At 45.7% G+C, this 25,353-nt stretch overlaps 1 protein-coding gene across 4 annotated transcripts in view; it reads right to left on the reverse strand.

Annotated features, from left to right (window-relative positions):
- DNAAF4 (dynein axonemal assembly factor 4) overlaps positions 1–25,353 on the reverse strand; it is an 84,272-nt gene that overhangs the window by 53,152 nt on the left and 5,767 nt on the right. For all 4 annotated transcript variants that reach the window (XM_062205958.1, XM_062205959.1, XM_062205957.1 and 1 more), the window contains exon 3: positions 24,241–24,374. In XM_062205958.1, coding sequence (XP_062061942.1) covers positions 24,241–24,374 — 134 coding nt within the window. The remainder of the gene's footprint in view (positions 1–24,240; positions 24,375–25,353) is intronic.

Raw genomic sequence — 25,353 nt, forward strand, 5'->3', positions numbered from 1 at the left:
TTGACTCCTGGCTCCGGTTTCTCACTTCAGTTTTCTGTGAATGCAGACTCTGGTGATGGCTCAAATAAATGAGTTTTTGCCAACACATGGGAGGCCTGGATTCCTCTCCCAGTACCGAGCTTTAGCCTTGGCCCATGCCTGGCTATGCAGGATATGAGAGTGAATCAGCACATGGGTGCTGAATTTTTTTTTTCAAAAATTTTAAAAATTTGAAAAGCAAAGTTAGAGAGAGAGAGAGAGAGAGAGAGAGAGAGAGAGATCTTCCATCCATTGGTTCACTCCCCAAATGGCTGCAAAAGCCAGGGCTGGGCCAGGCCAAAGCCAGGAGACAGGAGCTTCTTCCGGATCTCCCATGCAGGTGCAGGGACCAAAGCTCTTGGGCCATCCTCCACTGCTTTCCCAGTCACACTAATTAGCAAGGAGCTGGATGGGAAGAGGAGCAGCCGGGACTCAAATTGGTGCCCATATAGGATGCCAGCATTGCAGGCGGCAGCTTTACCCATCACACTACAATGCCAGCCCCAGACACTCTCTTTCTTTTTCTTTTCTCTCTTATCCCTCCCTCCCTCCCTTCCCCCCACAAATAAACACATAAAAATGTGTAAGACTAAGTTTTAATTATGAACATTTAATTGCTATTCTTTTAACTGCAATAATAGAAGAGTTCTGGTATTGTAGCCAAGATGTAGTTAAGAAAACTGCATCTATCATTTTAACTTAAAATAAGCATATTAGGAATGCAGAAATCGTCTGCCTCTTCAGTGAGTAATTCAGGCACCAAGCAAGGTTTCACAGAGCAGGTGACGGAACTAACTACAGAGAAGACAGAAATTACACAAAGCTTATGATACAAGATAGGGATCCTATGTATCAAAAGTAAAACGGTGTTGAGGGAAAAAACAAAGCACTCTCTCCTTTTCTATAGTCTGACAATACTTCATACTTGACTTTTGGTCAACCAAATGTTAGATTTTTTTCTACGCCAACCAATTCTCTGCTACCAGCTGAGTGTCCTATAATCTGATCTGGTTCAGATACTGTCTATCTGGAGTAAGCATCAGATCACACAGGTAAAGGGCTCAGTCTCACAAGACTGCCTCTATTCACGTGCAAATCGTAATCCAGGCTTCTGGCACTCTGACCTTCTAGCTATAATCAGGGGTTCCCACCATGCAACCCAATCGTTTGTTAAAATGGCTCTCAGGACTCAGAGAAACATTTCACTTAGGTTTACTCATTTATTGCAAAAAGATACAATTCAGGAACAAGCAGCCAGAAGAGATGCCACAGGGCAAGGTTGGAGGAACAGGCACGGCCCTTCCGGCCTCTCCAGGAGTGCTACCCGCCACGCCTTCAGCAGCCCAGAAGTTCTCCATCATGTAGGTACGATCAACTACTAATGCAGTCTCCAGCCCCTCCATTCCCAAAGGATGAGGGTTGGGGCTGAAAGTTCCTGGCTTCTAATCGTGGTTTGGTCTTTCTGGTGACCAGTCCCCATACAGGAGCCTAGAAGGAGTCCATCACTCAGGAAAACCCCAGGGATTGGCTGCTCCTTGTCAGGAACTGGGGTCAAAAACCACTAGACCCCCATTTGCATGACTCAGGAAGTTAAAACATTCTAGTTCTGTGCCAGGAACTAGGAACAAAGACCAAAGACACAGATTTAATTACTTCACAGAAAGACAAATGTTAAATCCTTGAAGGTCTTGTCTTTTTGTGCTTATGTGTGTGAGATTTATTTGAAAGGCAGAGTTATGGGGTGGCGGGGGGCGGGAGAAATTTTCCCATCCACTAGTTCACTCCCCAAATGGCTACATTGGCTGGGACTAGGCCAGTCCAAGGTCAAGAGCCTGAAACTCCATCTGGGTCTCCCACTTGGGTGCAGGGGTCATCTTCCACTGCTTTCTTAGGTGCATTAACAGGGAGCTGGTTTGGAAGACTAGAAGTGGAGCAGCTGGGACTCACACAGGTGCCCATATAGGATCCCAGTATCACAGGCAGCAGCTTAATCCACTGTGCCACAACACTGGCTCTTTTGAATGTCTTTTCTGAAAATTCATCTATTTAACACAGGAAACATTATCACTTAAACAAGAAATATATAGTAATAGAAAAAATCAGAAGGTTAGAATAGAATACATGTATTTAAAAGAACTGAAATGTAAGTGCTTTGTACTGCTAAAAAGACAGATACCATATGTTATATGTCTAATACAGACAGCAAATATAAGAACTGGAGAATAGGGAACAGTTCCTAAGGCAAATTTTTACAGATTTATTTATTTGAAAGGCAGAGTTAGAGAGAGAGACAGAGAGTTCTTCCATCTTGCTGGTTCACTCCCCACATGGCTGCAACAGTTGGAGCTGGGCTGATCTGAAGCCAGGAGCTTTTTCCAGGTCTCCCACGTGGGTGCAGGGGCCCAAGGACTTAAGTCACCTTCCACTGCTTTCCCAAGCAATAGCAGAGAGCTGTACCGGAAGTAGAGCAGCCGGGACTCGAACTGGCATCCATAGAGAATGCTGGCATGGCAGCTTGTGCGGGCCAGCCACACCAGTCGAACAGAATCTGAAGGGAGGCATGGGAATGAAAAGAGGGACAAGGACACAGAGAATGGAGCCAAGACAAATGAACTGATCAAGGCTCGTTTATTCCAGCGTCAGAGATATTTATACATAACCAGCTGCAGCTCAGGGCAACACAGAAGTTAACAACACATGCAAGCAACTTATTGGGCTTTCTGCAACAGTCATAACATAGTTAATTTTAACAGAGCGCATCCTCCTTCAACGTGGGAGCACGTGACTCCCTCACCCCAGGAATTCCACAAGCCAAGATTGACCTTGACTTGTCTATGACTTGTCTATGGGCTGCCTACAGCAGCTTAACACACTGTGTCACAATGATCCATTCTTTTTAAGATTTACTTATTTATTTGAAAGGTAGAGTTACAGACAGAGGGAGTTACAGAGAGAGAGGTCTTCCATCCACTGGTTCACTCCCCAAATGGCCGCAATGGCTCGAACTGTGCCGATCTGAAGCCAGGAGCCTGGAGCTTCTTCCACGTCTCCCACACAGGTACAGGGACCCAAGGACTTGGGCTATCTTCCACTGCTTTCCCAGGTCATAGCAGAGAGCTGGATCAGAAGTGGAACAGCCGAGACTTGAACTGGTGTCCATATGGGATGCCAGCACTGCAGGCTGCGGCTTTACCTGCTAAGCCACAGCAATGACCCCATAATAACCTATTCTTAATTCAAAAGCATGTTGTTCAGCCTCCATGTATTTATATAATTTCTTAAGTTTCTTTGTTGTTGATTTTTGCTTTCATTCCATTGTGGTCAGAAAAGAAACATGGTATGATTTCAATTAAGAATTTGTTTAAACTTGGTTTGTGGCATAATACATGGTCTATTCTTAAGAATGTTCCATATATTAATAAAAAGAATGCTTACTCTGTAGTTGTTGCATGGAATGTTCCGTAAACTTCTGTTAAGCCCATTTGGTCTATAGTGTAGTTTAACTCTGATGCTTCTTTGTTGATATTTTGTGTAGATCATTTACCCATTGATAAAAGTAGGTTGTTAAGGCCGGCGCCACGGCTCACTAGGCTAATCCTCCACCTGTGGTGCCAGCATCCCAGGTTCTAGTCCCAGATGGGGCACCGGATTCTGTCCCAGTTGCTCCTCTTCCAGTCCAGCTCTCTGCTGTGGCCCGGGAAGGCAGTGGGAGATGGCTCAAGTGCTTGGGCCCTGCACCCGCATGGGAGACCAGTAGGAAGCGCTTGGCTCCTGGCTTCGGATCGGCGCAGCAATTATATAGGAGCTTATCTCTCCGTTTAGATCAATTAATGCTTGTTTTATGAATCTGGCTGCTCTGGCCTTAGTACACTTACATTTATAATCACCATATCTTCTTGTTGAATCTTGTTGATCATGTAGTGACTATCTTTGTCTTTTTTTTTTTTTTTTACAGTTTTTGTCTTAAAGCCTATTTTGTCTGATATCAATATAGCTATTTCTACTTACTTTTGGTTTCCATTTATGTGGAGTATCTTTTCCCATTCTTTCACTTTCAGTCTGTGCATATACTGGTGAAATGAGTTTGTTGTGGCTCTTTTTCCCTTGCATTCAGCCAATTTGTACCTTTTAATATTTATTTATTCTAGATTTAACAATTTTGTCACATTTATTTAATATGCAAATATTACATATGTATACACTTTTTCTTGAAAGGGATTTTTTAAGATTTTATTTATGGTATTTGAGAGTAGAGTTAGATGTAATCGTAGGTGTCTACTTTTGCTTTTTTTTTTTTTTTTTTGACAGGCAGAGTGGATAGTGAGAGAGAGAGAGACAGAAAGGTCTTCCTTTTTGCCGTTGGTTCACCCTCCAATGGCTGCTGCGGCCGGCGCATCGCGCTGATCCGAAGCCAGGAGCCAGGTGCTTCTCCTGGTCTCCCATGCGGGTGTAGGGCCCAAGGACTTGGGCCATCCTCCACTGCACTCCCGGGCCATAGCAGAGAGCTGGCCTGGAAGAGGGGCAACCGGGATAGAATCTGGCGCCCTGACTGGGACTAGAACCCGGTGTGCCGGCGCCGCAAGGCGGAGGATTAGCCTGTTAAGCCAAGGCGCCGGCTACTTTTGCTCTTATTGCATGTACTTTGGGGTCTCATCCAACAAAACATTGCTAAGCCAATGTCTTGGAGTGTTTTCCTCAAATAGTTTGATAGTTTCAGTTCTTATATTTAGGTCTGTTTGGGTTTGGTTTTTGTATAGGGTGTAAGATAGGGGTCATGTTTCAAAATTCTGCATGTGAGAATCTAATTTTCCCCACAGTAATCGAAAAGATTGTTCTTTCTCCACGGAATGTTTTCAGCACTGGTTTTCTAAGGTAATTTGGTTGTAGATGTTGATTTATTTCTAAAGTTTCTATTCTGTTCCACTGACTTATATGTCTATTTTTATCACAGTACCAAACTGTTTTGGTTATAATAGTCCTCAGATATGGCTTGCAAAATAAAAACAAATCTGGAGACATCAATACGAGATTTGGATTTTTTGTTTTTCCATTATGAATTTCAGGATTGTTTTCTCTAGTTCTGTGAAGAGTATAATTGATATCTTAGTAGAGGGTACATTTAATCTGAAAACTGCTTTGTTTGGTATGGACATTTTGATAATATTCTTTCAATTTCTGAACATGGAACATTTTTCCTTTTGTATATATGTCCTTTTATATTTACTTTATTGGAGAATTTAGTCAATTAAAAGGTGATTAATGATAACTAATGGCTCAGTATTGTAGTTTTTTTTTTTTTTTTTTTTTTTTTTGGACAGGCAGAGTGGATAGTGAGAGAGAGAGACAGAGAGAAAGGTCTTCCTTTTTGCCGTTGGTTCACCCTCCAATGGCCGCCGCGGCTGGCGCGCTGCGGCCGGCGCACCACACTGATCCGATGGCAGGAGCCAGGTGCTTCTCCTGGTCTCCCTTGGGGTGCAGGGCCCAAGTACTTGGGCCATCCTCCACTGCACTCCCTGGCCACAGCAGAGAGCTGGCCTGGAAGAAGGGCAACCGGGACAGAATCCGGCTCCCCGACCGGGACTAGAACCCGGTGTGCCGGCGCCGCAAGGCAGAGGATGAGCCTATTGAGCCGCAGCGCCGGCCTGTATTTTTTTTTTTTTTTTTTAAGATTTTTTTTCTTCTTAGTTTGAATATCCTTGGTTCTTGTTCTGGTTTTATACTTTTGAGTATTGTCATGACGGTAGTCAGCTTTGTTTCTATATGTAGGACACCTTTAATGATCTTTGCTGTGAGGCTGGTCTAGTCATGATAAATTCTTCTAGTTTTTGCTTTTCTTGCAAAGTTTTTATTTTTCTTCATTCATAAAATATACCTTCTCTGGGTAAAGTATTCTTGGCTTGCAGCTCTTTTCTTTCTAAACTTGGAATTTATCATTCTATTCCCTCCTGGTCCATAGGGTTTCAGATGAAAAATCTGCCATAAATCCAATGAGGATTCCCTTAAAAATAACTTGACACTTTTCTATTGCAAATTTCAGCATTTTCTCTTTCTATTGTGAGAGTTTGACTATAGCGTGCAATGGTGAGGATCTTTTCTAGTCACATCTATTTGGGGTCCTATTGGCCTCCTGTACTTGAATGTCCACATCTTATTCCAGCTGAGAAATTTTCAACCATTTTCTAAAAATTTATTTTAAAGATATTAGAAAGAGAAAGGGAGAGACAGAGAAAAAAAAATCTTCCATCTGCTGGTTCACTTCCCAAATGGCCACAATGGCCAGGGCTTGTCCAGGCCAAAACTAGGAAAATGGAACTCCATCCAGGTCACCCATGTGACCCAAGTGCTTCTGCTGCCTTCTCAGGTTTTGTAAAGTTGGATTTGAAGCAGAGCAGCTGGGACTCAAACCAGCACTCTGATACATAATGCTGGCTTCACAGTGGCAGCCTAGCCTGCTGCACCACAGCACCAGTCCTTCAACTATTATTTCAATGAATAGGTTTTGTGTGCCTTTCTTTTCCCCTTCCTTGGGAATATGTACTACATGAATATTCATTTAGTGGTGTCCCAAAAGTCATAAATGCTATCTTCACTTTCCTTATCTTTTTGTCTGACTGGGATATTTCTTTTTGTTTTTTTAAGATTTATTTATTTTAGTTGAAAGGTAGAGTGACAGAGAAGGAGAGGCAGAGGCAGAGAGAAATCTTCCATCTGCTGGTTCATTCCCCAAATGGCCACAATGGCTGGAGCTGGGCCAGTCTGAAGCCAGGAGCTTTTTCCAGGTCTCCCATGTAGGTGCAGGGGCCCAAGCATTTGGGCCATCTTACACTGCTTTCCCAGGCACATTAGTATGGAACTGGATCAGAAGTGGAGCAGGCAGGACCCAAACCAGCGCCCATATGGGATGCTGGCACTGCAGGCAGAGGATTAACCCACTACGCCACAGTGCCAGCCAAATGGGATATTTCAAAAGAACTGTTTTAAGAGTTCGGATGGAATTCTTTCTTCTGCTTGATCTAGTCTATTTTTAATCTTTTAAACAGTACTTTTCAGGCTGGCACTGTGGTGTAGTGGGTGGAGCCACTGCGTGTGGTGCCGGTGTCCTGTATGGGCAGCAGTTCAAGACCTGGCTGCTCCACTTGTGATATGGCTCTCTGCTGTGGCCTCGGAGGGCAGTGGAGGCTGGCCCGGGTGCTTGGACCCCTGCACATTCTTTGGAGACCCAGAGGAGGCTCCTGGCTTCTGGCTTCGGATTGGCCCAGCTCCGCCTGTTGTGGCCATTTGGGGAGTGAACCAATGGATGAAGGAGTCTCTCTGCCTATGTCTCTCTGTAGTTTTTTTTTTTTTTTTGGACAGGTAGTGTTATAGACAGTGAGAGAGAGACAGAGAGAAAGGTCTTCCTTCCGTTGGTTCACTCCCCAAGTGGCCGCCACAGCCAGCGCTGCGCCAATCTGAAGCCAGGAGCCAGGTGCCCCCTCCTGGTCTCCCATGTGGGTACAGGGGCCCAAGCACTTGGGCCATCCTCCACTGCCTTCCCGGGCCACAGAAGAGAGCTGGACTGGAAGAGGAGCAACTGGGACTAGAACCCAGCGTCCATATGGGATGATGGCGCCACAGGCAGAGGATTAACCTAGTAAGCCATGGTGCTGGCCCCTCTAACTTTCAAATAAATAAATAAATCTTTTTTTAAAAAAAAGAACAGTACTTTCTATCTGACTTTTTGAGTTCTTCATCTCTAAAACTCATTTTGTTACCATTGTTGTTCAAAATTTCTGACTTTGTTGAATTTCTCATTAATATCAAGCATTGCTTTCTGAACTTCATTTAACTGTCTATTCTATCTATTTGAGTATATTTATAACCATTCTTTTTTTTAAAAGATTTACTTTTTTGTTTGTTTTTTGTTTTTGAAAGGCAGAGTGGACAGTGAGAAAGAGAGAAAGGTCTTCCTTTTCCGTTGGTTCACCCTCCAATGGCCACCGCGGCCGGCGCACTGCGCTGATCCAAAGGTAGAAGCCAGGTGCTTCTCCTGGTCTCCCATGTGCTGCAGGGCCTAAGCACTTGGGCCATCCTCCACTGCACGCCCGGGCCACAGCACAGAGCTGGCCTGGAAGAGGGGCAACCAGGACAGAATCTGGCTCCCCGACCGGGACTAGAACCCGGTGTGCCGGCGCTGCAAGGTGGAGGATTAGCCTGTTGAGCCACAGCGCCGGCCTAGATTTATTTACTTTTTAAAGATTTATTTTATTTATTTGAAAGAACTACAGAGAGAGGTAAAAACACAGAGAGAGGTCTTCCATCCGCTGGTTCACTCCCCAAATGGCTGCAACTACTGGAGCTAGGCTCATCCAAAGCCAGGAACAAGGAGCTTCTTCTGGGTCTCCCACGTGGGTGCAGGGGCCCAAGGACCTGGGCCATCTTCTACTCCTTTCCTAGGCCATAGCAGAGAGCCAGTTTGTAAGTGGAGCAGCCAGGTCTCAAACCGGTGCCCATACGGGATGCCGGCACTGCAAGCTGCGGCTTTACCTGTTACTCCATAGCACTGGCCTGCAGCCATTCTTTTGCTTTTTAAAGATTTATTTACTGGAAAGTCAGAATGCCAGGGAGAGAAGGCAAGATACAGAGAGAGGCCTTCCATCCATTGGTTCACTCCCCAAAAGGCCACAACTGCGTAGAGCCCAGAACTCCATCCACATTGGTGGCAGGGGCCCAAGCACTTGGGCTCTCTCCTGCTGCATTCCCAGGCACTTTAGCAGGAAGCTGGATCAGAGGTAGAGCTGCTGCGACTTGAACCAGTGCTTCAATATGGAATGCTGAAAGCATAAACAGTGGCTTAACCTATTCCACTACAATGCCAGCCCCTCTATTGCTGCTTGATTTCTTTGTTTTTAAAGATTTATTGATTTACTTGAAAGGCAGAGTGACACACAGAGAGTTATATTCCATGTTCTGATTCTCTCCACAGATTCCCTAATGGCCAGGGCTAAGGCCAGGTTGAAGCCAAGAGCTGACAAGTCCATTGAGGTCTCCTATGTGGGTGAGAGAAATCCAAGTACTTGGGCCATTATCTGCTGCCTCATAGGCACATCAGCAGGAAGCTGGATCAGAAGCATGGAGTACCCAGGACTTGAACCAGGCATGCCAATCTGGGATGCAGACATCCCAAGCAGGGCTTAACTTGCTGAGTCACATCTTCCACCTCGCTATTGCTTTTTAAGGCCTCTTTCTGAAGATATGTCTTCTGACATCAGTTTATTAAGCTACTATGGCTTTAGTTTGAGGTAGATGCCATGGTGTGGCCTCCTCACATTTTTTCATTGTCATGAGGGGTATTAGTAGGGTATGAAGCTTCTGCCTCCTTCAGCCTGGCCCAACACCAGCCATTGCAGTCATCTGGGGAGTAAAACAGTGGATGGAAGCTCTCTCTCTCCCTCTCTGTGGAGGCCCCCAGCACTGTTCTTTTTAAGCCAGTATAATTTATGAATTATATGAAAATGTTCTAAATAAAAGATCTTATTTGTATGTTTACACACTTGTATCTCTATGTATTTTCACAATCCTACTGTGTATATTTATATATGCATCATTATAATAAATTTACTTATAACTTTAATCTAGGAAAATATTAAAATTATTATTATTTCAAATAGGGCTTTTCTAACATCTATGATATCAGAAAATTAAAGAAAAAGGATTGTGGCTATTTGGGAAGTGAACAGGATGATGGAAGATTTCTCTCTGTGTCTTTCCCTCTCTGTGTCACTCTGCCTTTTCTTTTTCTTTTTTTTTGACAGACAGAATTAGACAGTGAGAGAGAGAGACAGAAAGAAAGGTCTTCCTTCCATTGGTTCACCCCCCAAGTGGCCACTATGGCCGGCGCGCTGTCCTGATCCGAAGTCAGGAGCTGGGTGCTTCCTCCTGGTCTCCCATGCGGGTGCAGGGCCCAAGGACCTGGGCCATCCTCCACTGCCTTCTCGGGCCACAGCAGAGAGCTGGCCTGGAAGAGGGGCAACCGGGACAGAATCTGGCGCCCCAACCGGGACTAGAACCTGGGGTGCCGGCGCTGCAGGCAGAGGATTAGCCCAGTGAGCCGTGGCACCGGCCTTTCTTTTTTTATGTTAAGTACTTTTATTTTTTTTATACATCACAGTTGTATACATACACATATTTTTGATTTTTACTTTTTTTAGTTTTTAAAAGCTTCAATATAGTTCACAGCTATACTTCTGAGAATATGATACTGCCTTCCTCCCTGCTCCCCTTTTGAGATAAAACATCTTTAATTCACACTGCAGTAAAGAGCTTAATGCTCCTGTAACCCTGCCTTTCAAATAAATAAATAAAGCATTTTTATTTACTTATTTATTTGAAAGGCAGCATTTACAGAGAGTGAAGGAGAGACAGAGAGATCATCCATCTGCTGGTTCACTCTCCCAAATGGTCGCAAGGTCCAGAGCTGGACCAGGCCGAAGCCCGGAGCCAGGAGCCTCTTCCAGGTCTCCTCTGTAGGTGGCAGGGGTCCAAAGACTTGGACCATCTTCCCCTGCTTTTCCCTGCCCATCAGCAGAGAGCTCGATCTGAAGTGGAGCAGTCAGGTGCTGAACTGGCGCCCATATGGGCTTTTGTCACAGGCAACAGCTTTACTCATTATGGCACAATCACGGCCCCAGTAAATCCTTTTTTAAGAAGGAGAAAAACAATATAATCTCAATACTTTACAAATATCAGTTGAGAGGTCAGCATTGTGGGGCAGTGAATTAAGCTGCCACCTATGATGCCAGCATCTCATATGAGCTCTGGTTCAAGCCCTGGCTGCTCCACTTCCAACCCAGCTCCTTTCTGATGTGCCTGGGAAAAGCAGTGGAAGATGGTCCAAGTGTTTAGGACTCTGCCACCCACGTGGAAGACCTGGATGATGCTCCTGGCTCCTGGCTTCCATCTGATCCAGCCTCAGCTGTTGCAGCCATCTATGGAGTGAACCAGAGACAGATCTCTCTTTCTCTCTCTCTCTCGCTCACTCTCTCTCTTTGCTAACTCTGCCTTGTAAATAAATAAATAACTTTTTGAGAACTGCTGTTTGTTTCTATTTTTTTATTTATTTTTATTTTTATAAAGATTTATTTTTATTTATTTGAAAAGGTTACACAGAGAGAGAAGAGGCAGAGAGAGGTCTTCCATCTGCTGGCTCACTTCCCAGTTGGCAGCAATGGCCGGAGCTGCGCCAATCTGAAGCCAGGAGCCTGGAGCTTCTTCCGGATCTCCCACGTGGGTGCAGGGGCCCAAGCACTTGGGCCACCTTCTACTGCTTTCCCAGGCCATAGTAGAGAGCTGGATTGGAAGTGGAGCAGCCAGGACTCAAGCCGGCACCCATATGGGATGCCAGCACTGCAGGCAGCAGCTTTACCTGCTACACCACAGTGCTGGCCCCTCTACTTTTTGTTTAAAAAAAAAAAAAAAAGATTTATTTTATTCATTTGAAAGAGTTACAGAGAAAGAGAAAGAGAGACAGAGAACCTCCATCTGCGGCCACAGTAGCCAAGGCTGGGCCAAGAGAAAGCCAGGAGCCAGGAGCTTCATCCAGGTCTCCCATATGGGTGCAGGGGCCCAAGCACTTGAGCCATCCTCTGTTGCTTTCCCAGGTTCATTAGCAAGGAGCTGGATCAGAAGTGGAGGGCCAGGACACAAAACGGTGCCCATATGGAATGCTGGCATCACAGGCAGCAGATTTACCCACCCCAAATAAGTAAATCTTAAAGCAAAATAAAAATATCAGTTGATACTAGGAATAAAATAACAAAAATATCTTAATTTGATAAAAACAACCTATACAATTTGATACTTATAATAAAACAGAAATATTGACAGCAAAGTCACTAAGGTAAGAATGGATACAGTCTATTTTACTACTGATTATAATCTATGTAACGTAAGTTTAGAAACAAGAAATATAAATACCCACTACAAGGAGAAAGAACTGCCACCAAATAATGGTATCTAAAAGAACCAAAGCAACAAGCTGACAAACTATCAGAACTCTAAAGTTCAGCAAGATAGTCACATACAAGATCAACTTACACAAACTTGTAACACCAAAGGAACTTTCCTATAAGCTTAGAATAATCAGTTAGAAACCGCAATGCAGGGGCCAGCGCTGTGGCACAGCCAGTAAATCTGCTGCCTGCAGTGCTGGTATCCCATATGGGCACTGGTTCAAGTCCCGGCTGCTCTACCTCTGATTGAACTCTCTGCTATGGCCTGGGAAGATGGCCCAAGTGCTTGGTCCCCTGCACCTGCGTGGAAGACCTGAAGAAGCTCCCGACTTTGTGGATCACTGCAGCCCCAGCCATTGCAGCCATCTGGGGAATGAACCAGTGGATGGGAGACCTCTGTCTCTCTGCCTCTGCCTCTCTGTAACCCTGCCTTTCAAATAAATAAGTCTTAAAAGAAAAAACTGCAATGGAAAAAACAATTTCACTAGTAATTGCTGGGAAAACTTTAAGAATAGTTTAACAAAATATCAACAAGTCCTATATGTGTCTTAAGTCCTTTTGCTGAGGGACATAAAGTAAATCCACATAAATGTACATAAAATATCCTCATGGGAAACTGTAAACATGCCGAAGCTCTGCCAGTTAATTTATATTCAGTGTAAACCCAATCAAAATACCAAGAAGACTTCATAGGGAGCTTGATAAATTAATGGCAAATTCATCGACAAAAAATGTGCAGGTTTAATGAAGACACGAAGAGACTGGCAATTCCCCTGCACAAATATCAAAAATAACACTGGATAAAATGATCAAAACAACCACTTCACGGCACTGGAAATCAATCAGAAGAAGGCAAATAGAAAAGTGTTCATTCTAGAAAAAAAAAAAAGTGCTTCCAACCACCCACTTCTAGGTAGCATGACGGAGCCTTGCAGTTTTACCACCATGAAGCTGGCTGGAAGAACCCAGAGCGTTGGTGGCAAAAAGGGAGGACACATTTCTGGGTGGGGCAGTGAAAATCCAAGGCTTTGGTGGGCCAAAGTGGCAGTCTTGGTTGTAAATGAATGGGGAAATTTGCAGCTGAGGCTTGAGGTTGAAGTCCTAGTCAGGATGAGGGCACAATTAGTCAGAATTTAAGGGAAAGATTATATACACAAGAGAGCCAGGAATGCACGGTGAGCTCACTGCAGAACATTTAAGGCTCTCTCGCAAACAACGGAAGACAGCAGCACTGAAATGACATGCTGAAAGTGCCGCTGGAAAGGAAAAATAAGCCACTAAGTTTGTATCTAGGAAAACTATTCTTCACAAGCGAAGGCAAAATAAATGCATTCCAAACACATGAAAACAGAGAACCTGCTGAGAGCAGACCGACACTGTAAGATACATTAAAAAGAGACACACTGATATGGCACAACAGGAAAGGAGCTTACTGCCCCAGTCTAGGGGACTGTGGTTTTAAAAAACGTGGAGAGGCCGGCGCCGTGGCTCACTAGGCTAATCCTCCCCCTTGCGGCGCCGGCACACCAGGTTCTAGTCCCGGTCGGGGCACCAGATTCTGTCCCGGTTGCCCCTCTTCCAGGCCAGCTCTCTGCTGTGGCCCGGGAAGGCAGTGGAGGATGGCCCAAGTCCTTGGGCCCTGCACCCGCATGGGAGACCAGGAGAAGCACCTGGCTCTTGGCTTCGGATCAGCGTGGTGCGCCAGCCGCAGTGGCCATTGGAGGGTGAACCAACGGTAAAGGAAGACCTTTCTCTCTGTCTCTCTCTCTCACTATCCACTCTGCCTGTCCAAAAAAAAAAAAAGTGTGGAGAAAGCACAATCTCAGGGAAGTTAGGTAGAAAATGGCAGAGGAAACTCCACGCAAATTACAGGGACACTGGAGTTACAGGGAGGGTGTGGTCACACACAACTCAGGACCTCAGCACCAGCTCTGCAGAGTGCGGTGAGACCAGACTACAGCAGCCCAAGCCACTGACGATAAAGCTGCAGGAGGAGCCTGGCGTCAGTCTGGCTTTGAACCCTGTGGGGGGCAGTGAACCTGCCAACCTAAGGGGAAGAAGGGGGGGGCACGTTTCTCTCACCCCGACCACCCGGCACCGGCGTCCTGTAACTAGCCAAGAGGGAGCAGATGCCATTTTGGACACATATAACAGCTGCACCAGCTTGTGTCCGTGTGCCCAGCAAACAGTCAAAAGGAGACGCCCAAGTCTGGCTGAGAGAACTGTCAGGGCGCTGGGTGCTCATGACTGGGGGAGCCCTGTGTGCTGGGACTGTGGCTGAGTGGGAGGGCGCAGGGTGTGGCTGGGTCTTTGGACAGTCACTGTGGGTGGCTCCACACACTCTGGGCTCCCTGATTCCCCGGTGAGGGTCACTGCTGTGGGATCTGTGCTCACACGGAAGATTACACACATCCTGTGTGTGGTTCTTGTGGCAGCACGAATGAATATTTACCCACTGGGGCTAGCGACCAGGCATTGGTCTCCTTAGAGGAGAGGAAGCAAGTGTGAAATGACGCCAACAGAACAGAACAAATCTCCCCTCTGGTGGAAAAAAAGAAAAAGAAAAGGGGAGATTGATCACGCCCAATCTGGGTGTCGCCTTGGGAGATTGATCACGCCCAATCTGGGTGTCGCCTTGGACACTCCCCTCACCCTGGAGCACTGAACAGAGCTCCCTGTCCACACCCAGCACACATCTCAGGTAGTCACTGAAAGAGCAAACACTCCACTGAGCCACGGAAGTGGAGTTGAAAGATAACAGCCATCACAGAGGCTTTTATCTCCAAAAAAAACTAAAAATAAATGCAGGAATTCAACAAACAATAAGACAACATGACACCCTAAAGGAACACAACAACACATCAATATTAGAATGTGAAAATGAAGAGACTACAGAAATGCTGGAAATGGAATTCAAAAAATTGATCACAGGATTACTTAGAAGTAATCAGAAGCTGGGGCCGGCACCGTGGCTCACTTGGCTAATCCTTGGCCTGCGGCGCCAGCATCCCATATGGGCACTGGGTTCTAGTCCCAGCTGCTCCTCTTCCAGTCCAGCTCTCTGCTGTGGCCTGGGAAGGCAGTAGAAGATGGCCCAAGTGCTTGGACCCTGCACCCGCATGGGAGACCAGGTGGAAACACCTGGCTCCTGGCTTCAGATCGGCACAGCACCGACAGTGGTGGACATTTGGGGAGTGAACCAATGGAACGAAGACCTTTCTCTCTGTCTCCCTGTCTATAATTCTACCTGTCAAATAAATTAAAAAATGATTCTTTAAAAAATAAAAAGTAATCAGAAGCTAATCCATGAATTATATTTTATATTATATATATTTTATATTATATATTTCTATATATAGAAATCCATACACAACATGAATGAAAATGTTCCCCATGAAATTGAGATTTTAAAAAGAAATCAAATGAAATGTTAGAAATTAATAATTCAATAGAACAAATAAAAAAATAGGTAGAAACCCTTAACAACAGACTATCCAAGTTAGAAGACAAATCTCTGGAAATTTCACAGTCAGAACAAAAAAAGAAGAAGAAATTAGAGAACTAAAAAACAGTACTGGAGATTTATGGGACACTATCAAATGACCCAACATACGGGTCTTAGGAATTCCTGAATGCATGGAAAGAGAGAATGGATTAGAAGGCCTCTGTAGTGAAATAATTATAGAAAACTTTGCTAATTTGGAGAAAAAAGGGCACATCTAAATAAAGGAAGCACATAGAACTCCTAATAGACATGACCAGAAAAGATATTCACCATGACACATTGTAGTCAAAACTCTCCACAGTGAAACATAAAGAAAAAATTCTAAAATGTACACTAGAGAAATGCCAGATTACTTTCAGAGGATTTCCAATTAGACTCACTGCTGACTTCTCATCAGAAACCCTATAGGCTGGGAGAGAATGGGGAGATATATTCCAAGCCTTTTTTTTTTTTTTTTTTTTTTAAGTCAGAGTTACATAGATAGAGAGGGAGTGAGAGTGGGAGTGGGTGGGAGAGAGGTAGGGAGAGAGGGAGGGAGGCAGGGGAGGGAGGGAGGGGAGAGAGGGAGGGAGAGGTTTTCCATTCGCTGGTTCACTCCCCAATTGGCCGCAATGGCCGGAGCTGCACCAATCCGAAGCCAGGAGCCAGGAGCCAGGAGCCAGGGCCAGGAGCTTCTTCCAGGTTTCCCATGTGGGTGCAGGGGCCCAAGGACTTAGGCCATCTTGTACTGTTTTCTCAGGCCATTGCAGAGAGCTGGATCGGAAACGGAGCAGCCAGCACTACAGGCAGCGGCTTTACCTACTACACCACAGCGCCAGGCCCCCCAAAAATGAAAGATTTATTTATTTCAAAGGTACAGTTACAGAGAGAGAGACAGAGAGACAGAAACAGACCTTCCATCTGCTGTTTCACTCCCCAAATGGCCACAAGAGCCAGAGCTGGGCTAGTCTAAAGCCAAGGGCCAAGAGCTTCTTCCAGGTCTCCTCAGTATGGGTGCTGCATCCCAAGCACTTGAGCCATCCTCCACTGCTTTCCCAGGCCATAAGCAGGGAGCTGGAGTGGAAGTGGAGCAGCTGGGACTCAAACCGGCACCCATATGGAATGCCAACATCGCAGGCAGTGGCTTTGCCCACTATACCACAATGTCAGCCCCAAAATGTGTTATTTTAATTATCCTTAATTGATTTAAAAGTTAACTGTTCAAAGCAGTAATACAGATTGACTATCTCTAAGCTGAAAATCCAAAATCTGAAATGCTCCAAAATCTGAAACTTTTCTAGCACTGACATGATGCCACAAGTAGAAAACTGCACATCTGAATGCAGGTGAAACATAGATGCAATTTAAAAACACTGCATTAAGTTATCTTCAGGATATATTTATAAACTACATACATCCTTGGGCCCCTGCACCTCTGTGGGAGACCCGGAGGAAGCTTCTGGCTCCCAGCTTTGGATCAGCACAGCTCTGGTCATTGAAGCCATTTGGGGAATGAACCAGTGGATGGAAGACCCTTCTCTATGTCTCTCTGTCTCAACGTCTGTAACTCTACCTCTAAAATAAATAAATAAAATCTTTTAAAAAATGACAGAAGAGGCTGGTGCCGCGGCTCACTTGGCTAATCCTCCACCTGCGGCGCCGGCACCCCGGGTACTAGTCCCGGTTGGGGCGCCGGGTACTAGTCCCGGTTGCTCCTCCTCCAGTCCAGCTCTCTGCTGTAGCCCGGGAGGGCAGTTGAGGATGGCCCAAGTGCTTGGGCCCTGCACCTGCATGGGAGACCAGGAAGAAGCACCTGGCTCCTGGCTTTAGATTAGCGCAGCACCGGCCATAGCAGCCATTGGGGGAGTGAATCAACAGGGGAAGACCTTTCTCTCTGTCTCTCTCTCTCACTGTCTATATAACTCTCTCTGTTTCTCTCTCTCTCTCACTGTCTAACTCTGCCTGGCAAAATATTTTTAAGAATAAAAAATGACAGAAGAACACACTAAACAGTTGACTTAACCAGATGAAAATCTGAGTAGGAACAAAGGGCTCCATCTGAAGTGGAAAACAAACAAAAACAAAAATTGATAAAGACAATTTCTTTTTTTTGTAAAGATTTATTTATTTGGGGGGCCGGCACCGTGGCTCACTCGGTTAATCCTCTGCCTGCGGCGCTGGCATCCCATATGGGCGCCGGGTTCTAGTCCCAGTTGCTTTTCTTCCAGTCCAGCTCTCTGCTGTGGCCTAGGAAGGCAGTGGAGGATGACCCAGGTGCTTGGGCTCCTGCACCCACATGGGAGACCAGGAGGAAGCACCTGGCTTCTAGCTTCGGATCACCATAGTTCTGGCCGTAGCAGCCATTTGGGTGGAACCAATGGAAGGAAGACCTTTCTCTGTCTCTCTTTCACTGTCTAACTCTATCTGTCAAATAAAATTAAAAAAAAATTCATTTATTTATTTGAAAGTTGGAGTTACACACAGAGTGAAGGAGAGGCAGAGAGAGAGAAAGGTCTTCCATCTGATGGTTCACTCCCCAATTGGTCACAATGGCAGGAGCTGTGCCAATCTGAAGCCAGGAGCCAGGAGCTTCTTCCGGGTCTCCCACATGGGTGCAGGGGCCCAAAGACTTAGGCCATCTTCTACTGCTTTCCCAGGCCACAGCAGAGAGCTGGACTGGAAGTAGAGCAGCCAGAACTCAAACCGGTGCCCATATGGGATGCTGGCACTGCAGGTGGCAGCTTTACCTGCTATGCCACAGTGCCAGCCCCAAGACAATTTCAAAATATAATACGACAACCCACAAAACAAAAAGTAGTGAACAAGACAGGAGAAGTAGGCATTAGCAGTCAAGAATACCCAAGAGGAAAGAAAGCAAGTTTCAGAGGATTAGTCAGGCATCAAATGGCCCAGCTTTCACTACTCACCTCAAGCCTGCACACTTCCACCTCAATCCCCGGCTCCTAGTCTTGGCCTGACCCACACAAGGCTGTTGTAACCACGTGGGGCATGAAGGAGTAGATGGAAAGATATCTCTCTTCCTCTCCCCCTGCCCCCAATTTCTGATGCTTTGCCTTTCAAATAAATAAATCTTAAAACAATAAAATCCAAACCCAACTACATTTATATTCCTGCTAAAAATCCCTATTGTCTTCAGGAAATATTTTTAAATCTTAAAATTTTTTTTCTAACCTATAAATGTCCCCTTCCTGTGCCATGTTTTGCCATGCACTCACCCAAGCTATCTATAATGTCATTTTCTCAAGTATTCCCCAGATAACCATGACTCATTACCAGAATCCAGCAAACAATACCATCTCTGATTTCCTGACCACACTGTCAGGCTGAGACACTGATCTTTCTGCCAGTGTTCTCTCTTTATGCTCTAATGACCCTTTATGGTGTTTGGCACAGTAGTTGAGTCACTGCTTGGGATGAACGCATTACATACTTAAGTGCCTGGTTTGAGTCCTGACTGCTCTGCTTCTGACCCAGCCTCCTGCTAACATGCATCCTGGGAAGCAGCAGATAATGGCTCAAGCACTTGGGGCCCTGCCACCTACATGGGAGACCCAGATGGAATTCTGGGCTTCCGGTTTCAGGCTGGCCCAGCCCTGGCTGTTGTAGATATTTGGGGAGTGAACCAGTAGATGGAAGACCTCTGCCTTTCAAATAAAACTGAACAATAAAAAGATTTATATGAATATGCATAAAACTGATTATCATTGTTAATAGCACTCTGTAAACATGACTAAATTGCTTTATGAGACATAAAAGGGAGCCAAAAGAATAGCTGGCTTATTTCCTTTTAGGCCCTGTTACGTGCAGACATGGATCATCTTGCTGCCCAAGGACTGAAGCAGACACAGAGAAGAGGCAGCGCCAGGAATGCTGCAGAGAGACTCATCCAGAGCCTTGATTTAAGCAAATGTGGTTATTGTTCTAGCTCCGTACTCTTCCTGCTAGGTAAGTCAAATCCTCTTTATTGTTTAAACTCTATTTTTTTTCAATTCAAACAAACAGAGTTAATTGTAAAATGACTGCAAATTCTCTCCATCCCTATACATGCACCCCTTAGTGATGTAGCTTAGACCTTACTTGCGGGAAGAGGTGTATTCTATTTTTCTAATCCCTGACCCTGGATGTAGCTGTATGACTTGCTTTGGCTACTGGAACATTAACGTACAGGACAGAGCAGAGGCTTTAAGGCTTTTTGTGCACTGGGATTTTCCCTCTTGTGCTATTGGGAACCTTAAGACTACCAAGTAAAGAAGCCATCTTTAGGCTCCAGAAGGGGAGATGCCATGTGGAGAGAGACCCCAGCTTTCCTAGTCAAGGCTCTAATGTGAGGCCATCCTAGACCATCTAGCCACAGCTGACCCAGCCACAGACCAAAAGAACTACCTGTCCAACACACAGATCTGTATATCAGTATATTACTAAGTTCAAGGTACTGGATGCTGGTGCTGCCTTCTGGTCAACTGTCCAGTTCCATCACACCTGCCAGTACAGCAGGCCCTGTGCCTTATTTATCTTATTGGTTTAGTAAATGTTTATCTCATCACACATTTTATACTATTTTGCTTTTGTTTTTAAAATCAAAAGGCTGATGGGTATAATAAAATAAGAAAAGATGGAGGGGGCAGCATTTGGTATAGCAAATAAAGCCGCCACCTTTGATGCTGGCAGAGGTTCGAGTCCCAGCTGCTCCACTTCTAATCCAGCTCCCTACTAATGTGCCTGGGAAAGCAGCAGATGATGGCTTAAGTGCTTGGGGCCCTGCACCCTCGTAGGAGACCCAGAAGAAGCTCCTGGCTTCTGCCTTTCACCTGGCAAAGCTCTGGCTGTTGCAGCCATTTGTGGAGTGAATCAGGGGATGGAAGACCTCTCCCTCTGTTGTAACGCTGCCTTTTAAATAAATTAAATATGGGCCGGCATTGTGACATAGTGGAAAAAGCTGCAGCCTGTGATTCCAGCATCCCAAATGGGCACCAGTTCAAGTTCCAGCTGCTTCACTTCCAATCCTGCTCTCTGCTAATGCATCTGGGAAAGCAGCAGAGGAGGACCCAAATGCTTGGGCCCTTGCACCCACACAGGAGACCCGTAACAAGCTCCTGGTTCCTGGCTTTGGATTGGCCTAGCTCCGACCATTGTGGCCATTTGGGGAATGAACCAGCGGATGGAAGATCTTTCTCTCTCCTTCTCTCAGTCTCTTCCTCTCTGTAACTCTGCCTTTCAAATAAGCAAAATAAATCTTTAAAAAAGGTGGGGTGCAGTGCTGAGGCGCAGTGGGTTAAAGGCCCAGCCTGCTGCGCTAGCATACCGTATGGAAACCAGCCCAGGTTCTGGCTGCCCCACTTCCAATCCAGCTCCCTACTAATGTACCTGGGAAAGCAGTGGAGGATGGTCCAAGTCCTTCGGCCCCAGCACCCATGTGGGAGACCCAGAAGAAGCTCCTGGCTTCAGATCGGCTCAGCTCCGGCTGTTGCGGCCGATTGGGGAGTGAACCAGCAGATGGAAGACTTTCTCTCTCTCTTTCTCACTCTCTCTGTCTCTACCTCTCTCTGTAACTGTTTCAAATAAATAAAATAAATCTTTAAAAAAAAAAAAAGATGGAATCATGGGGATGATAGGAACCTTTGGCCAGCTGACCATATTGTATGTCCAATTAGTAAGTAAAAGACAAAGTATACAACCAGAAGCTATAATTAGAAGTTGGAAGGGATGACATCAGGCAGTAATGTGGTTAGTGGTTCAGGCACTAGTCAGGACACCCACAACCCCGATCAGAGTGCCTGGATTCAATGCCCGTTTCTGTTCCTGACTCCTGCTTCTTACTGAGGCGGATCCTGAAAGGCAACAGTAATGACTCCCGTAACTCAGGCACTGCACTCAATGGGAGAGACCTGGACTGACTACCCACCCCCAGCTTGGGCCTCAGGACAGCCCCAGCCAATCACTGCAGACATCTGCGAAGTGGGCCAGCAGGTGTGGCAGTGCTCACACTCGCTTGCTCACTCTCTCCTCCTCTCTCACTCTCAAAAAACAAATAAAAACTTTTTATATAATGTGAACAACATGTTCCAGCAATCACTTTCCCATACAGACACGAATTTGAACAGCTATTCATACACCAAGCCACATTCAAAGAGCTAAGGAAGCCAGGTGAGAGACTACGGTGCCTGGTTTTCAGTAAAAGAGAAGCTGCACCGAAGAAGACAGGAAGGAAAAGGGATGCTGTATCACCCCTCGGCCTGCTCAGAGCAGTGTACTCCCATGTCTCCCCCTTGGGGGACAAAGAAGGAATTAAGTCCAGACGTCAGTACTAGGTCCACTACTATAAAACCCAGCAGAGGCGGGGCATCGTGACCCCTGTTCCCAAGCCAGAACCTTTAGCCTGAGCCTTTGGACATTCCTTAGCCAAGAGGCTAAGGGCAGACTGCACCACTCCTCAACCAACCACTGGCAGCAGCACAGTAAAACACTAATCTCTGGGGAGGAGAATGAGACCATCAGTATAGATTTTGCCTTGGAGCTCAATGCCAGGCCTGTACGATGAAACCCAGGACCAGATAAGCCCAAAGGTCTCTAACCCCAAGCCATGGCTTGTACACAGAGTCTTAGTTCACTCTGAACAACATCCTAACTGCAGATTTCAGACAAATCTGGGGTTGGACCTCCTCCAGTGCTGAACAGCAACAACACACAGAGGCCGGCACTGTGGCTTAGTGGGTAAAGCTGCTGCCTGAAGTGCCGGCATCCCACATGGGCGCCGGTTTGAGTCCCGGCTGTTCCACTTCCTATTCAGCTCTCTGCTATGGCCTGTGAAAGCAGTGGAAGATGGCCCAAGTCCTTGGGCCCCTGCACCTGTGTGGGAGACCTGGAAGACGCTCCTGGCTTAGGATTGGCGCAGCTTCAGCCATTGCGGCCAATTGGATTGGAGAGTGAATCAGCGAATGGAAGACCTCTCTCTCTGCCTCTCCTCTCTATGTAACTCTGACCTTCAAGTAAATAAATAAATCTTAAAACACACACAGCAGACTTGTAACAGACTTTGGTGGAGGGTGCCATCTAGTGATGAAATAGCAGAACTGGACATAGACTCAAACAGCATGGAATTTCTGGAAGGCAGGCAAAAACATAGCCATATTATGGAGACTTGAAAAAAACCAATAATCCTTCAATGCAAAGATGATGTCATATGCCTGTAAGAATCAAAAACTTCATAAGAACCATGACCTAACCTTATGAACAAAATAAGGTATCAGAAAACAATCAGATACCAACCGATATATGCAAATTCCCAGATGCAGAATTCAAAATGGCTGTTTTAAGGAAACTCAATGATATTCAGGGAATGCAGAGAAATTAGTCATTACTCTAAAAGAAATAACAGATATTACAGATTCAATTAGTCATTTCAATTTGTCAAAATGAGAATTAAAGGTAAGAAACTTATTCAAATTAGTCAGAAGAGTTAAGACAGAGAAGGTAGGGGCCGCCGTTGTGGTACAGTGGGTTAGGCTGCTGCCTGCAACACCAGCATCCCATATGGGTGCCAATTCAAGTCCCACTGCCCCACTTTGGATCCAGCTCCCTGCTAATGGTCTGGAAAAAGCAGCAGAAGATGGTCTAAGTGCTTGCGTCCTTGCATCCACATGGGAAACACAAATGATGCTCCTGGCTCCTGGCTTCGGGCTGGCTTAGACGTGGCAACTTGGGGAGTAGACCAGTGAATGGAAGATTTGTCTCTCCCTCTCTCTCTCTCACACTCTTTCAAATAAATAAATAAATCTTAAAAAATAAAAGAGGGAGAAAGAGATAGGGAGAGGGAGGAAAAGGGAGGGAGGGAGGGAGGGAGGGAGGGGGAGAAAGAAGGTAGATGAGTAGTTGCCTAGAACTAGGGGTCTGAAAAAATGTGGACTGACTGTTAATGGGTATTGGGTTTCTTTTCGGGGTGATAAAAATATTCCCAAATTGATTGATATATAATTCAGAATATATTAAACTATAATTTAAGAGGGTGAATTGTATAGTATGTGAATTATATCTCAAAAAATTATATATTGACAATTAAATCTTTCCCTGCTGGTTAAAGGCTGCACTGGTTTAAAAAAAAAAAAAAGTAGGGCTGGCGCTGTGGCATAGTGGGTACAGCCACTGCCTGCAGCACCAGCATCCCATATAGGTGCCAGTTCGAGTCCCGGCTACTCCACTTCTGATACAGCTCTTTGCTATGGCCTGGGAAACAGGCAGAAGATGGCCCAGTGCTTGGGCAGCTGTACCCATGTGGGAGACCTGAAAGAAGCTCCTGGCTTCAGATCGGCCCAGCTCCGGTCATTATGGCCATTTGGGGAGTGAACCAGCAGATAGAAGATTTAGACGATTCTCATTCATTCTCTCTCTGTCTCTCTCTCTCTCTCTCTGTCTCTCCCTTCCTCTGTAACTCTCAAATAATTGTCTTAAAAAAAAGAAGTGAAACACTTATACCCCAGAAACTTTTCAATTTTTTAACTCCCCTAAAAATAAGACCCTCTCCCTGAAAGAAAGAAATCCATCATGCAATTCTGATACCTCAACTTTCATGTAGATTTTCAGGAACCCATCTAAATAGTAGACAGGCTGCATAACATAGTAAGTCCTATAATCAAAGGATGAGTGCAACGCTTAGGGACTGCGATCATTAGAATGACTTATCCATACACAGTTTACTGTTATCTCTTTAGAGGACTTTAGCAATCTGCAACTTACCTTCATCAGGACATTGAGTGCATACTTTTGATCCTCTCGCATTGCTACAGCTTTTGCTTCAGCAGCTTCTTTTGCTCTCTCTTGTGCTTGCAAAATAGATTTTTCTCTTATTCTTTGCATCATCTCTTTGTCAACTAAAACGTAAGGAATATTGCTAAGTTAGGATTATGATAAATTCATTTTGTGAGAAAATTGTTTAACATACTGATCCAGGATGAGATTCTTTTACACTCAGTATCACAAGGAGATGTGGAACTATTTTTCAGTATTAACCTGACAAGAAGCTGACCCTAGAAGGTAAGCAATGATGAACTGCTACAGAATAAAGTGGGGTGGGGAGGAAGAAAAAGAAATGGAGGACAAGACATGAGGCAGAGGGAATGAAAGCAGAAAAATGAATGAGAGGGAAAGGGTACAGGAACAAGAACACATTTCTCCTACCTCTGTTGAGAAACCATGGCTTATAAACCTGATTGCAATAACTAATCACCATGGGGGTCACTTAGAAAATGGCTTGAAATCGTGTGCGGCGCCGCGGCTCACTAGGCTAATCCTCTGCCTTGCGGCGCTGGCACATCAGGTTCTAGTCCCGGTCGGGGCACTGATCCTGTCCCGGTTGCCCCTCTTCCAGGCCAGCTCTCTGCTGTGGCCCGGAAGTGCAGTGGAGGATGGCCCAAGTGCTTGGGCCCTGCACCCCATGGGAGACCAGGAGAAGCACCTGGCTCCTGGCTTCGGATCAGCGCGGTGCGCCGGCCGCAGGGCGCCTACCGCGGCGGCCATTGGAGGATGAATCAACGGCAAAAGGAAGACCTTTCTCTCTGTCTCTCTCTCTACTGTCCACTCTGCCTGTCAAAAAAAAAAAAAAATGGGTTGAAATCAAGTGAAATGGGGGCTGGCGCTGCAGCACAGCAGAGTAAAGCCCTGGCCTGCAGTGCCAGCATCTCATATTGACGCCAGTTCGAATCCCAGCTGCCCACTGCCCCACTACTGATACATCTCCCTGTTAATGTGCCCAAAAAAACAGCAGAGGATGGCCCAAGCGGTTGGGCCCCTGCACCTACATGGGAGACCTGGCTCCTAGCTTTGGATAGGTTTAAATCCAGCCGTTGTAGC

The sequence above is a fragment of the Lepus europaeus genome, chromosome 11 (assembly GCF_033115175.1).
Source record: "Lepus europaeus isolate LE1 chromosome 11, mLepTim1.pri, whole genome shotgun sequence".
In the NCBI taxonomy this organism is placed as follows: Eukaryota; Metazoa; Chordata; class Mammalia; order Lagomorpha; family Leporidae; genus Lepus; species Lepus europaeus.